At 46.5% G+C, this 14,449-nt stretch overlaps 1 protein-coding gene across 11 annotated transcripts in view; it reads right to left on the reverse strand.

Moving 5' to 3' along the window:
- ZNF462 (zinc finger protein 462) overlaps positions 1-14,449 on the reverse strand; it is a 142,463-nt gene that overhangs the window by 22,692 nt on the left and 105,322 nt on the right. For all 11 annotated transcript variants that reach the window (XR_009702073.1, XM_061200140.1, XM_061200146.1 and 8 more), the window contains 3 exons: positions 12,591-12,858; positions 10,586-10,722; positions 901-1,124 (listed from right to left, as the gene is read on the reverse strand). Coding sequence is in view for 10 of the 11 variants with exons in the window: in XM_061200140.1 (XP_061056123.1) it covers positions 901-1,124; positions 10,586-10,722; positions 12,591-12,858 (629 nt within the window). In the remaining variant the exon portion in view is untranslated. The remainder of the gene's footprint in view (positions 1-900; positions 1,125-10,585; positions 10,723-12,590; positions 12,859-14,449) is intronic.

Here is a 14,449-nt window from a genome sequence, read left to right on the forward strand (position 1 = left end):
CTCTGGACAATATACAAAACCAGAAACAACTGTCTCAACTCCTGATGTGCCACACAAGTCCTCAGAGAAGTGAGGAAGCCATCTGGGATGATTTTACCCTCTGATCAGCAGACTTTGGAAGAGAATTCTTTTTCATAAACCCCTTATTTTATGTCCTATACTAATCTGTTCCCTCCACAAATAAAACACATATCATACGGTCCTTACAATGTTCAGACATGAATAGCAAAGCCTTGGAAAATTTTTGTAGTCAGCAATATATCAGAAACAACCTACATGACTGAGGAACACACCGGCAGAGCCATCAGATAGAATAGGGGCCGGCAACTAAGGGTCCACAGCCTGTCGCCTAATTTTGTAAATAAAGTTTTATTGGAACACAGCCATGCCCATTCATTTTTGTCTTGTCTAGGGCTGCTTTCTTGCTACAAGGGCAGAGTTGAGTAGCTGCCACTGAGACCATCTGGCCTGCAAAGCCTAAACTATTTACGATCTAGCCCTTTACGGAAAAAGTTCATCAACTCTTGTGATAATACATTTAAAATAAATACTCCAGTTAGGGTAAGTTAAGAACAAGAAAGGAAAGATGTACTCCTTCATGTAAGGTAGAATCATAATTAAATAAAACAAAGGAAAGTTGGCATAGAAGAGACCAAAAATGTTAAGCAGTTGGATGCGGGGGTAGCATTACAGGTGGTTCTCTCTCCCCCAGCTACGTGTTCCACTTTTCTAAAACGACCTTACAGTTCTTTTATAAAAGAATAAACTGAACCTCATTTTAAACATTACTTTGGTGCGTTGTCTCTGTCTTGCACACAGTGGGTGCGGCTAAATTTGGCCCGGCCCCTCCCCCAGGTGTGCTGGGGGGGGAGGGGGGGAGGAGGGAGGCCAGGCCCGTACCTTATGCTCGTCCCGAAGGTGGCTGTCCAGTTCCTCGGTGTGCTTGGTCTCATAGTAGCAGAGCTGGCATTTGTAAGGTTTCAGTTCATTGTGCTTTTCTATGTGTTGCTGGAGGCTCTCGTCACTGGAGCAGGTGAAGGTACACTTATCACAGCGGAAAACTACTCCCTGCAAGTATTTTGACAGTTTGGATCGGCATACTTCAATGGGGACAACGCGCTCTTCTGTGGAAACAAATTGAATATAAAGATGGGAATTTTTACTGATGGAAGGCAGACGTCCTCTCTCGGGAGTACAGGGAGAGACTCACCCATCCACTGTTGCTACTTCTCATGGCTCCGGGTCCGTGAACTGCACACACATGCCCACCGTCCCTCCTCCAACCCCCCAAATCAACACAGTCCGCTGGGACACACAGGTGTTTCTAAGGCCGAAAGCTCTCTGTGTACTTAATACCCAGAATGACCTATAAATAGGGGTGGGCAGGCTGAAAGGTGTTGGCTGATTCCTGAATGGAGGTGATTAAAGGGGGAGAGAAGAATGGAATTTGTACCAACATGAATGATTATCAGCAGCAACCATCAGCGCATCCTACTTCCTCAGCAAGTGGCATTTAGGCTGGACTTAACAGATGTCTTTAAGGGGGAAGGAAAGTGACATTCTCGGAGCACCTATGTGCCACCACTGTGCGCCTCCCTAGCTACTCTATTAGGCCGGAGTTATTCCCATTTTTACAAATTAGTAAAGCAAGGAACTGAGCTTTTAATTAACTCTCCATGGGTCACAAACTCTGTAATTGCCTAAACCGAGATCCCCATGCCCATCTACCAAACTGCAAGTCTGTTATTTCCCATCGTTTCCAATTCCATTCCTGTTTCCCCTTCCAAGATGTTCTCAAGGAGACTGTTTTCCTTTTCTTGAAACCAAGGGAATCTCTAATCTAAGTTCAAATCTGAAAACAAAGCATCCTGGACACTTTCATTCACTGAAACTCCAACTCCACCTCGGAAGAACTTAGGCAGATGAAATGGTTGCAGGCAGCCTTCCGGGGGAGAAAGGGGTGGCGTGGGAGATGTGGAGATGTGGAGGATTTGTGCCTTTTCAGACAATCTGTAATCTGACTGTCACAAGGGAGAAAATAAAAGAGAGAGGATTTGGGTGCTTTTCCCGTTCACATACCAAATGCTGTAGGGCTGGAAGTGTGCGTGCTTGTTTATTTTGTGCTCTCTCACCCTTGTGTTTAGCTGCTCAAGTTAAATTTCACACCAGTCTGCCCAGAGTTTCGGCACACGCGCCAGATATCCGTAACTGGGATAAAATTAAAATCTGTGCTATTTATGCAAGGATCAAATATAGCGTGTGCTTTCATGCTGTGTCTGAATTTCAGAAGACTCTGAAAGTTTACAGATGGACACACACAACATATATTATTTAGAAACAGCAATGTATTAGTAAGTCAGGAAAGCGTGCTGTATCCTCAGAGTCACCGAGTGGCAACATTTCCAGAGCATCAGGATGTTGTGCGCTGAAGCCACTCACTCTGGGAGCCCTCCCTTTGTTGCTGGCCTGTGTTTGGCCCCTGGGGAATTCTCCCACCTGAAGCCCTGTCTTTCTCTCAACCAGCACATTCTCAGTGCAGGGCAGTCCCTGCCTTGGGAGCCCTTGAATGCAGCGATTAATTGGCCAGCAAGAATCTGGGCAGAGGAAGCGTGGAAGGTGGTGTCTGCACCACACTCCCTGGAGCTCTAATGCATATGTTATTTTCCCTGTACAAAGAGTCAGTCGCTTATTTAGAAATATAAATATTTTTAAACCAAAGTAGAGCAGACAGCTAAGAAACATATGATTATAATGGAATCCACACATTTTCTTAGAATAGCAAATGCTGTAACAGTCTTCTAACCATTCAGTTCCATGGTTTGGTGTAAATGGAGGGAAAAAATGCTCTGGCGTAAACTAATGAGCCTTAAGAAAGCCCAGGCTATGAGGTTCTACTCCTCTAATCCAGGGTTTCTCAATAGTAGCGCTACTGATGTTTTGATGCCAGATAATTCTTTGCTGGGGGAGGCTTTCCTGTGCAGTGTAGCATGTGTATCACCAGCATCCCAGGCCCCTGCCCACCAATGCCAGCGGCGCCTCCTCCTCCCCAGTCACGACGACAGAAAATGCCTCCAGACAGCTGCACCCTGAGGAAGCAAGATGGACCCCGACTGAGACACCGCTCCAAGTCAAGTGCCAACTATTCAGTCCAGCTGCCCTGGGTTAGACAGGCGTGGCCATGAGCTACGAGCAAGCTGGCGCCCACGGCAAGAGATGGGGGGCAGGCTGAAGCGAGGGGACCAGGTTCCACACCCTACAGCTCAGGAGTTCATGGGAAGTGTTGACACCAACTTTTCTGGCACCTTCCTTGAGACTTGCACCCTCCCCCCGCCCCATGCTCTCTGTGTTTGTTCCTGATTTATATTTTGTCATTTCTACTGCTTCCCCTTTCCTTCTTTGGCTCTGGCCTGTCCCGTCTGCCCTGGTTCTGTCGACCTCCGTGGAGATGGAGAACAGCTGGCTATAATTTTCCACATAACGACACCTCAACACCTTGAAGACAGTCATTCGGTCGCCCTCCAGTCTTCCCTTCTCCACCAAAAATAATCGGTTCTTTCAAGCTTGTTTTTTTTTTAATAGGTCTCCTTTTCAACTCCTCCACCACTTTGGTTAGTCTTCTTTGCAGTTTCCTATTTCACTCTGTGTGTCTAAATGCATTTTGCACAAAGTCAGGAGCACCCAGAATAATACCTTGGAGGTGAAATAATAACAATGAATGGGAACGGCTGCTCCCATTTATTAAGGGCTATGTTTCAAGCATGGTTAGGTGTTCGACCCTCTCAGCTACTTTTTATTCTCACAACGCCCTGCAAAGTCAGTTTGATTATCTTCAGTGAAAGCTGAGAACGGACCAGTTAAGCTACTTCCTCGAAGTCGCTCCTCTAGGTGAGCACGAAGTTGTGACCTGGGAGCCTGGGTCCGCTGACCTTCACCTGCACCCTCCTCTGTTCCTCCTGAAAAGAGCTCTCAGGGCACATCCAGTCTGTACGCCATGCACTGCTAAGCCTTTTATTCCTAATAGTTCAAAATCACAAAAGCTATCGGTGTCTAAGGCAACCATCTCTATCTGAATTTCTTTCAAATATCTTCTGGATTTCATAGAAGGTCATTTCCCTGCTGACTTATTCTGAAAGGTAAGACTTCCCATTTCCAAACTAAGACATTAACTACAGTATGTCCCAAGTCTCTTAGTTATATGGACGTTAATTTTAGAAAAAAGTTATCTTTTTTTTCCTTTCTACAAACATGGCTAACATGACCAAGATATAAAACAAGACAGACTCTAAAAGGCAGGTGAAGGACCGATAGCATTTTCTCAATAAGGTTATTCATGGTGGAGGCCAGTGAAGGTCATAAAGTGGGAGACTGGAATGTGTCCAGGTAGGGCCTGAGCCCTGTCTTGGCTACAGAAGCTCAGCGTTTGGGGCTTTTTCTACAGGGGCAGTGACAACTGTGGGTCTTTTCTTGACTTCACACCTCTCGAAATTACCTTGGGTAAGAAATCAAGGCCTGAATCACTCTCATTGTGACTGAGCTTCCAGCTCTGGTTGCAAAAATATTATGACTTCACCAGTTTGACTACACGATAGATCATATCTCTCATCTCCTCATACTCAAAAGATGGCTTAGCACTGCAGCTGGACAGAAAAGCCAAGAGGCTCCAGCCTGGGGCAACGCCACACTGCAGCACGTGGGTGCTAAGGTTCACCAAGAGCCCAGAAGTGTGTGCTGGCTGGAAAAATCTGCAAAATCTCAATTACCAAGGGGGGTGAGGGGGGTCACTTCTGCTCAAAACAGTGAAAAACCACATCACTGTGGAACCCAGAATCACCAAGTAAAAGTTCTTCCTGAAAGGCAGACCACAACACACATAGGTTTCCTCCTCTACATGAAGCTGGGGGAGATTTGGAAGTCATTCACTCCAACAAACTCTGAATGCAGATTACCATGGTAGAGGGTGAGACCCTCTCTGGGCCAAACCAAAGACCCACCTGTTACTCTCTCTCAGCCAAACAACTGACAAAGGCTGAGTACTAGAAAGCCACCATCCCCAAATATAAGCATAAATAGACACACATAAACATAAGCACAAAAGCTCCTGTAAAAAGTTTTGACTTTAGCCAGGCTACCACCCTCAAGCCAGACAGAGCTGGGAACTGCACCCCTAATTCTAACAGGCCAAAGTAAGTGATGGGGATGAAGGGAACATGTAACCTCACTGAATAAAATGAAAGACTATCAATCTCACCGTAGATTTTTTTTTTCTCAAGAAAAATGATACTGATCAGATAAATTAGGGGAGATTAGTTCAGTTCCAAAAAGATACCCACCTGCAGGGTTCAGTTGTACTCAGCATTTGTGTACGTATTGAGGTTACAGGCTGGGAAACAGAGAGGTTAATATGCCAACTGGAGACCCGTCTTGGTGATTACACAGCTCCATAATTATAATGTAAATATTTAGCAGAACTGTTTCATGCCTATAATTCAATCCGTGCCCAGCTTTTTATACCCAGGTTTGCTGTAGGTATACAAGGGACGTCTAGGCAAAGCGATGCATGAGGCATTGTGCTTCCAATGGTGACGAAAGCTCAGTGGAGGGACTTCCCTGGTGGTGCAGTGGTTAAGAATCCGCCTGCCAGTGCAGGGGACACAGGTTCGAGCCCTGCTCTGGGAAGATCCCACATGCCGCGAAGCAGCTAAGCCCGTACGCCACAACTACTGAGCCTGAGCTCTAGAGCCCGCGAGCCATGACTACTGAAGCCCGCGCATCTAGAGCCCGTGCTCCGCAACAAGAGAAGCCACCGCAATGAGAAGCCCGTGCACCACAATGAAGAGTAGCCCCGGCTCACTGCAACTAGAGAAGCCCGTGCACAGCAACGAAGACCCAATGCAGCCAAACATAAATAAATTTATTTTTAAAAAAAAGAGGTCAGTGGAAACATACTCCTGAAACTGTTTACTCCTTTGTTCGCTGTCTCTCTTGCCACTAAAGCTCAAGCTCCTTCAGTGCCCAAACCTGGCCTGACTCTTCCTGGCTGTATCCCTAGAGCTTAAAGCAATACTAGCACAGGATGGGTGTTCATAAGTGTTTGTGGCATGAATGAAAACCCACCAAACTTCCTACCCCCAACTCTCTCCTTGAAACAGAAGTCTCAGGGCTTAATTTTTCTCCAGTTAAATTGGTCCAATCATGGTCAACCTCACCAAATGTTGATCTGACCTAAGTTCACAGTTCCTCCAAGAGATGGGTCTATAATCCTTGGCTTCAATCTTTGCTAAATTAGAATTCACAGGTATCTCATCAGTACCCCGGCTTCCCATCTACCTACGGAGTAACGGTCTACCCCTATGCTGGTACCCAAGCCCTCCTTAATTTGGCCGGAATATACTTTCCTAGGCTTGTCTCCTATTCTCTTCAGAACAGTCTAATACCACTCTGTAAACACGTCTTGCTTCCACTCACCTGACTGGTTTGTTAAAATTCTCCTTCCACTCTGTAGTGAGTCAAATGGTGCTCCCAGAAATTTATGTCCACCTGGCCCCTCAGAATGTGACCTTATTGGGACATGAGGTCTTTGCATGTTAGTCAAGACAAGGTCCAGATGAGATCATATTGGATTAGAGTGGGTCCTAAATCCAGTGCTCTTATAAGAAGGGGAAAGGGCACACTGACACACACACACACACACACACACACACACACACAGAAGAAGGCCATGAGGCCATGTGCAGATGAGGCAGAGACTGGAGTGATGCAGCCACAAGGCAAGGGATGCCCAGGAAAGTCGGGAGCCAGCAGAAGCCGGGAAGAGCCAAGGAAGGATTCTCTCCTAGTGACTTCAGGAGGGGCCCAGCCCTATGAACACCTGGATTTCAGACTTCCAGGCTCCAAAACGGAAAGAGAATACACTTTTGTTAAGTCCCCCAGATAACGAATACACCCACCTTAAGTCTTCTCTGCCTGTTGAAATGTTATCGTGGATCAGTTTGAAAGCTACCCCCTCTACCACCTTTTTCTACCCCAAACAGAAATATATCTGCCACTGGGAATCTCCTAGATACTGATCACTCACCATCTTATATGTACTTATGCACATGCTTCATCTCCTTGAAGAGGGCAGACTGGGTCTCGGGTACCCCATCTTAACCCAAAGAATGCAGCACGGCGTGGCATGGAACAAGCAAATAATGAATGTTTGCTGAATGCATGGACAAACAGCATGCTCTCTTTTGCCACAGCCAACGCAATTCCATGGTTATTTCTCATTCAGATTTCCCAGGAGTGAAACGGATTCTCTTTCCCTTCCTCCCTATGTAAATATAGCAATTTGTCTGGACAAAAAGCTAAGGAGACTCTAGTCTTGTGAACAGCAGCTCAGTCTCAGGGCCAGTTCAAAAGTTGTTTTTCTTGCCTCTCATTCCACGTATTTTAATTAACTAAGGTCTCAGAAAGATCTCGTAATGCAGGCCCTAGAGACCAAAGATGTTTATTCACCCACAGAGTAGGGAAAGCACAGGTGGAGAAAGAGCCACACCTGGTCACTTTGAGATCAGCCCCAACTCGAAATTGCCAAGCAGACACCCAACCCTGTCTCCTGACTTGTCGAGACCAGCTTCCCACTGAGCTGCCATTTTGAGTTGAGATGGCCACCAAAGCCAGGCCAGGATGCAGACGGCAGATACGCTGTCCCGAAGCACCCTGCCCCCTGCTGCTCAGTGGTCCTCGTCTCTGACCTCCAGCCTCCAGACCACGCCATCCTCAGACCCAAATACCACAGCCACTAGAATGCTCAACAGAGTGACACCAGTCACCTCCCCGAGGACGAGACACTGACGCCTGGTGGGAAAAGGCAGGGGCTGGGGGTCAGACGAGCCTGGGCTCAGATCCCAGCTGGGTTGCTTATTAGTCATTTGACCTTAGGTAAGATGCTCAGTCTTTCTGAACCTGTTTTTTCTGTTGTTGTCAGGGATAACAGTAATACCTACCACCTAGGGTTTTGGGAAAATTCCATAAAATGACTCATTGGAAAGCACTTGGCACAGCACCTGGTACCTAATAAGCTCTCAGTAATAGTAACCATTGCTGTTGCCATGGATGTTGTCATTATTACCACCAATCCTCAAATGCTTATGTTCATTCCAGATGGTGCCCTTTCTGACCCCAATGAGGACAATATCTATATACTCTGATGCTTCTTTTAAAATAAATCATCTCTATAAATAAAGAGAAGAGACTGTAAGTAACCAGTGACAGGCAATATGATGGATGGGTCATGGGGTCAGAGGACTGCGTTGACACACAGCTTCCCTGCTCACCGGTTGGGTGACTTTGGTTAAACTACTTCAGCCCTCGTGGGCCCAGGGGACTCACCACTGGATTCAGCGTGGGGACAGTATGCATGCACTACATCCTACACGGTCCCCTCAGGAGAACCCAGTGGAGAAACTCCTTTCAGGTTCCAGCATCTCAGATTCCTGAACAAAATTTCAAAAGTCTAACAAACACTCTAAATCCAGTTGATTCCGTTTTTGTCTCTCCTACCGTGGGCCGCATTCCCAGGGCCCAGACTGCAGCCCACTGCTAACAAACGCACAGCACCTCATGGCAGACACCGAGTACCCAAACTCTAGGTGAGCTTTTTCATACTTCATGTGAACTTTCAACTGCTTTCTCCTTATTCTGCATTTGCCCCAATCTTCTCATTTGTTTTTAATCCTACAGTTCTGCACGACTATTTTTAAGATACCTTAAATCCTTTGTGAAACGATCGTAAATAACTACACTAAATCAAAGAAAAAGTTTTTTCCAGCTTCAAGCTTCACATACATAAAACAGGACTACGGGTCATAGTACTGTCCCTCCCAGTGTGGCTGGACGATGAAGTAAGCGTGTGTGAGAAGCACCAGGTCAGGTGTGGCATGCTCCAGGCATTAAGCGTTTCTCTCTCTCTGCCTCCGTTTCTTGAATTCTCAGCTCAGGGAAGGAAAGTCATCAAGCGCATTAGGCATCAAGGCTCTGATCCCACCAGGCAGCAACATGGAAAAGAGAGAGAATCCACCGCCAAAGTGGGGTCTCACCGATGCTGTCTGCTCTACAGCAGCATGACTCCTGGCCTCGCCCCAAGCAGTGCGGGCACAGAGCCAGCGACACACACATGGGCCGGGGGACCGGAAGCCAGGTGACTGAGGTGGCACACCAGGAGGGACCACCAGGAGGGAGTGCTCGGGCCAGGAATTCCTGCCTAAACGTTCCTGCGTGGCTTTCCCCAGCTTGCAGGCGGACGTCCTCGCCAGCTGGCATGTCACGTCTCATGAGCCTGCCCGGGGAGGAGGGGGACCTGAGGGTGCTGAAGGTGGAGTCTTCCATGGAGTTTGCAGCAGACGTGGGTGACATGTCACAAAACGTGCCGGCCAAAGGCAGCGGCTCTGGGGAAATGCTGGAAACTTTGAAAATGCCCCCTCCCCCCGCCCCCCGCGATGCCCAGCATTTCAGAGTAACATCTCAGCAGGGCAGCAGAAGACACTTGTTGCTTTTGAGTCTTTTTCCCGTATTTTCGGCAAATACCTAAAAGCTTTCCCAGGTTAGAGGTAAAGGAAGGAAGAGAGGCAGGAAGAGGAAGAAGAGAAGGGAGGGAGGGAGGGAGGGAGGCAGGGAGGAAAGAAGGAGAGATGGAAAGGTCAGTAGGTGGAAATAGCAAGAGAGACTGGCAACGGGTACTCGAGCCATCTTTTTCCATCCGCCTCTGGCTTGAATCTCTTCCGGATAAAGTAGGTTTTACATAAACATATTTTTCCTTCCAGCGCAGACCGGGGCCTGTTGTTTAACTGTTTTGATTGGCCAGCAGTAAACTCCACTCAAAGAAAAAACAAAGAGGACCTAAAAGACGTACCCCAGCTTATCAGCGGGACCGACGTTTATGTACACCCAGGATGCACCCACATGGAACACACTGGACACTCAATACGCCACCTCAGAGGCATACTCGTCCCCTCTTTTTACGGAGGAGAGGGAGGTTAAACACAGGAGGCTTTAAAGCTAGAATTTAAACCCAAAGCCTATGGGTTTTCTAACATATATCAGGCCACTTGCAGTTTTAAGAATTTTCTCTCTCCATCCAGTTCAAGGGAGATTCCGTGTTCTGCTTTGGAAATCATCATTTTGGTCTTCGTCCAAAGAACTGCTTACAGCCACAGAGCTCCTTGCCCTCACCCACCCACTCTGCTTCTCATTCACTCCTTCCTTAGCAAGGCTGTGAGAGCGGAGGATTCAGGATATGAAAAAAAAAAAAAAAAAAAAAAAAAAAAAAAAAATCCCTCTCAGGGGGAAGCCCCGCAGAACTGTTCACTGCGGAATCCATCACCTTCGCCTCCCTCCAGGTGAAGGAAATCCTCCCAGCTGGAAGATGTTTTTACCCTGTTGGCTGTCACTAGGGTGATCGCTGTGATTTCTTGAGGGGAGATATGGTGAGGAGCAGGGGACCAGGCAAAGGTGCCGCTTCCACCTTGAGACGGCTTCCATCTAACGCCACCTGAGCCACCTTCCCCCACCCCGCACCCCAAGAAAACCGAGCTTGGAAGGTTACCTCGGTGCAGCACGATGTGGTCAATCATGTTGCGTTTGTATTTGGTGTGATAGAGGCAGAGAGGGCAGCGAAGATCTTTGGGGCCCTCCTCGGGGACCGCCGAATGCCCGGCTTCCACGTGCATAGTAAAAGCAGATCTGGGAGGGAGGGGGGGAGAGAGGCGATGAGTGTAACCAAGGAGCATCTCACTCACACCCCCTGCCAGCAACCCTACGACAGAGACACTCCACCCGGGGGCCAAAACTACAGTGGTTCATCACGTCTGCTGACCACAAGTTCCCTGGTCACTCGTGCCATAACTAAGCACTGTCATGCAGTGGTGACTTCTTTTTGGAAATTTTGCTACCTGGCTGGGCTCAGGCAGGGCTGAGTTTGAAAAGAAAGAAACAGACTCCTAATTTTATTCTTTAAATTAGAAGTTGCCTGTTAAAATTATAAAACAAAATCCCTACGAGAATATATTTCTCATCAAGCTCAGAAGGAAAGGGACTGTTTTGAAGCTGGGAAGATTTATCCGCTGCCTCGGTGACTCTCCCCAGGGAACAGGGGAAGGCAGGTTTGTTAGGAAGTCAGGACGGTTGATGACCACATAAAGGAAACTCAGAGCTGTTGTACCAGCTCGAAGGCGGAGGGGTACCACTGCCTCCCCACTCCATCCTTTTCAAAACTTCAAAATTTACAAAGCCTTAAATGTCTCATAAAAATGGATGAAACCAAGAGTTTAATGGGCAAGGTCCCCTTCTTATTAACCCGAGTGCCTCTCTCCGGGGAAGCATGTACACCTGTCAGTGGGCCCTTGTTATCTGGGTCCTTTTCGCCTTCTCTCACTTCTAAGGTCACATACATATTTATCTAAAAAACAACTGAACCACATTAATAGTCAGAGATGTAACACATTTTCCATTAAATCCCAGCAACTAAGATGTTGGTGGAAAAGAGACTTGTTTTTCTATCAGTTCATGTTTTTGGGGGGGCATGAAGCCTCCTCGCCAGCCTCTCTGTGTGGAGTGTGTATTGAAATAGTGGAGTGACCTAAAGCCCAGGCCCTGACAGCAGCAGGAGCAGATAATAGCTTTATATCTGTACTATAGCATTTAATATTATTATAAAAGCTTTCTATCTATGATACAATAACACTTATTAGTGTTTCCTTTGTGCCAAGCACTATGCTAAGCCCTTTACGGCTTCATTTACGGTTCTTTTACTCCTCACAAGTGCGCTACGAGGTAGGTACTATTATTGTCTTTTTTTTACAGATAAGAGACACAGAGAGGCTTAGTAACTTGTCCAAAGTCACACAGCCAGTTAAGTGGCAAAGCTGGAGTTCAAACCCAGGTAGTCAGGCTCCATATTCTACACTCGTAACCATGAACCTAAACAGTATCTCCCAGGATGAGATGAAATCACAGGAGTTTAGATTAAATGACAGGAAGCATTCCAATCTTTGTCATACACAGGAGCAAAGGTGACTCTGGATTATCTTTTTTTCTAGATGGGAACAATCTCTCTGTGATTGTTCAAGTTTAGTCTTCCCAGTGTGGAGTCTTGGTTCTCTGGGTGTCTTTCAAGAATATCATCTTAAGAAACAAGAATTCTCTACAAGGGTAGCAGGGGCGTCTCTCTTGACTTTGACTTTGCTTCCGAGAAGATTTTTTTTTTTCTTCCCAAAGACAAATAAAATAAAAGGTGAGGGTGAGGGGGTGGTTTTCCAAAGGGCAAACACTCATTGTTTCACATACTGGCTCAGGGAAATCCTCTGCCATGATCTCACACTCCTTGGGCGCCCATTTGCTCTGATATAGCTCTTCATCTCTTCCCCAAACCCCCAAAACAGTCTTCTGGAACTAGCCTCCTCTTGTGAAGACTCGACCCAACAACCCCTTCTTCATCCCACAGGCAGGGCCTCCCATGAGCTCCAGATAGGAGAGTGAAAGGGAAGAGTATGGTGAGGGGTGAGGCGGGTGCAGCCACCTTGTTTTTCAAGGCTGTTCTTCATGCCACTTACTTAAAGCCTGTGTAAAAGGAGCAGTCTTTGCACTTGAAGAGCTTCTTCCCACCGTGCTTGTCCCTGTAATGGCGCCTGATGCTCTGGATGTAGCCAGAGGAGAATTCACAGAATTCGCAGTGAAGAACGGCTTCCGTCTTCTGCTCAGTGACCCCCGCAGCTCCAGAAAGAGGCACGGGGCTCACACGGCTGTTGTTTCTCGCCAGAGCAGCGGACTGATAGTGGTTCAACTGCTGCTGAACATCTGGAGGCTCGGAGTAGGATGAGTCTGTGGACAGACGGGGGAAGATGACACCAGACACAAAGAACACAGTGGAGGTTTGACACTTGAAAACCCCCAACATTAGTTTTGACTATTTTTTTTTAAAGGGGTTGACTATGATCCCAGCTTTCATCTTCATTTACATTCTACAACGCATCTCTGGGGAAAGGCAGGTAGGGAGGAAGCGTCACTTCTTTTAATCTGACTTTGAGAGTGCACAGCATTTAAAAATAAAATTCTGAGGTTAATGGTTTCAAAGTGAAGGAAGAAAGTAAACTGTTTTTTTAAAGGAAATTGCAGCGTGGCAACAGGCTGCCACAGAATACCCATCCTTGTAGGTGAGATAAATAAACCCGCACAATGTACACAGGCATCCACATGAGAAAGGAAAGTAGAAGATGCAATATCTCCTCCTTTGCAGCCCAGAATTATTCAAGCCAACCGGGGGGGGGGGGGGGAAGTCTTTAACAGAAATGCTCAAGCACATGGCACTCACAAATATAAAAATGTTTTATGCCTTCACTGTCAAGTGATTTAAATTTTAAAATATAAAAATTCAATAGTGTTCTCCAGGAATGGATGTTGAAAGCTTAGTCAGCATTAAAATGGAGATTTATTCATAAATCCCATTAAAATGAAATTCCAAACAAGTTTCCCTGAAAGGTATTTGAAAGTTTGCAATTCGGAGGAAAATGCTGGAAGTGACAGGCACAAATCTTAAGCCTGTGACGCTCCAATGTCATGTGGTGGGGAAATCTAATGTAGACGGGAGGTGGGAAAATCTCAGTTTCTTCCTTAAATAATAATTTTTTTTAAGTTTTTTAAAAAGGAGAGAGAAAGTGAAAAGAAAAAAAGGTCTTGAACCTTTTCCCAACACGCCGCTCTGAATGTTGAGGTCAGGAATTCACCAACGTTATCACCACCATTGTCCTATATAACCTACGGCTGCCCATGAATGACACAAATGGCGTCTGTGAATCCCACACAGATGAATTTCAGTGTAACTTTCCTTGAAAAGAAAACAAAGGACTGTTTTCTTAAGCCTTTCAAAAAGCAGGGGGGAAATGGGACAGAAACTGTACCAGCCTCCTCCTGATTTGATGGACACCTAATTTTCCAAAGTGTGATTTCCCCAGGCGGGACACGTGGGGGCTCTGTAAAACCCATATTTGATGAGACTGCTACCATCCATCCCATCGGCCTCAGAGCAGGTCCCTTATTGTGGGGTCACCTCTTGTCTTCAAAATACTAAAATTCCTCCCCTTCTTGTTTTCTCCTCCCCTCCTCAATTCATATTCCTCAGGATTGAGGAAAAAAACCCTTTGAAAATTGTAAACAAACCTGCCACACACACACACACACACACACACACACACACACACACAAATAAAACAAAAGGAAACTCGAACAATATCTCTGAGCCTCCATGGGTTCATTACCAGGTGTAAACTGAAGACAAAGGAAGAAAGACATAACACAACCGAATTCATTTCACCCGATTCTTTTTATCTCCTTTTTCCTTATTCCTCGACCCTAGCCGATGAACCCACTCAGGATCACAATAATGCAATTGTCAACTTCTCATTCTCTCTTTCAA

This window comes from Eubalaena glacialis, chromosome 9 (genome assembly GCF_028564815.1).
Source record: "Eubalaena glacialis isolate mEubGla1 chromosome 9, mEubGla1.1.hap2.+ XY, whole genome shotgun sequence".
In the NCBI taxonomy this organism is placed as follows: Eukaryota; Metazoa; Chordata; class Mammalia; order Artiodactyla; family Balaenidae; genus Eubalaena; species Eubalaena glacialis.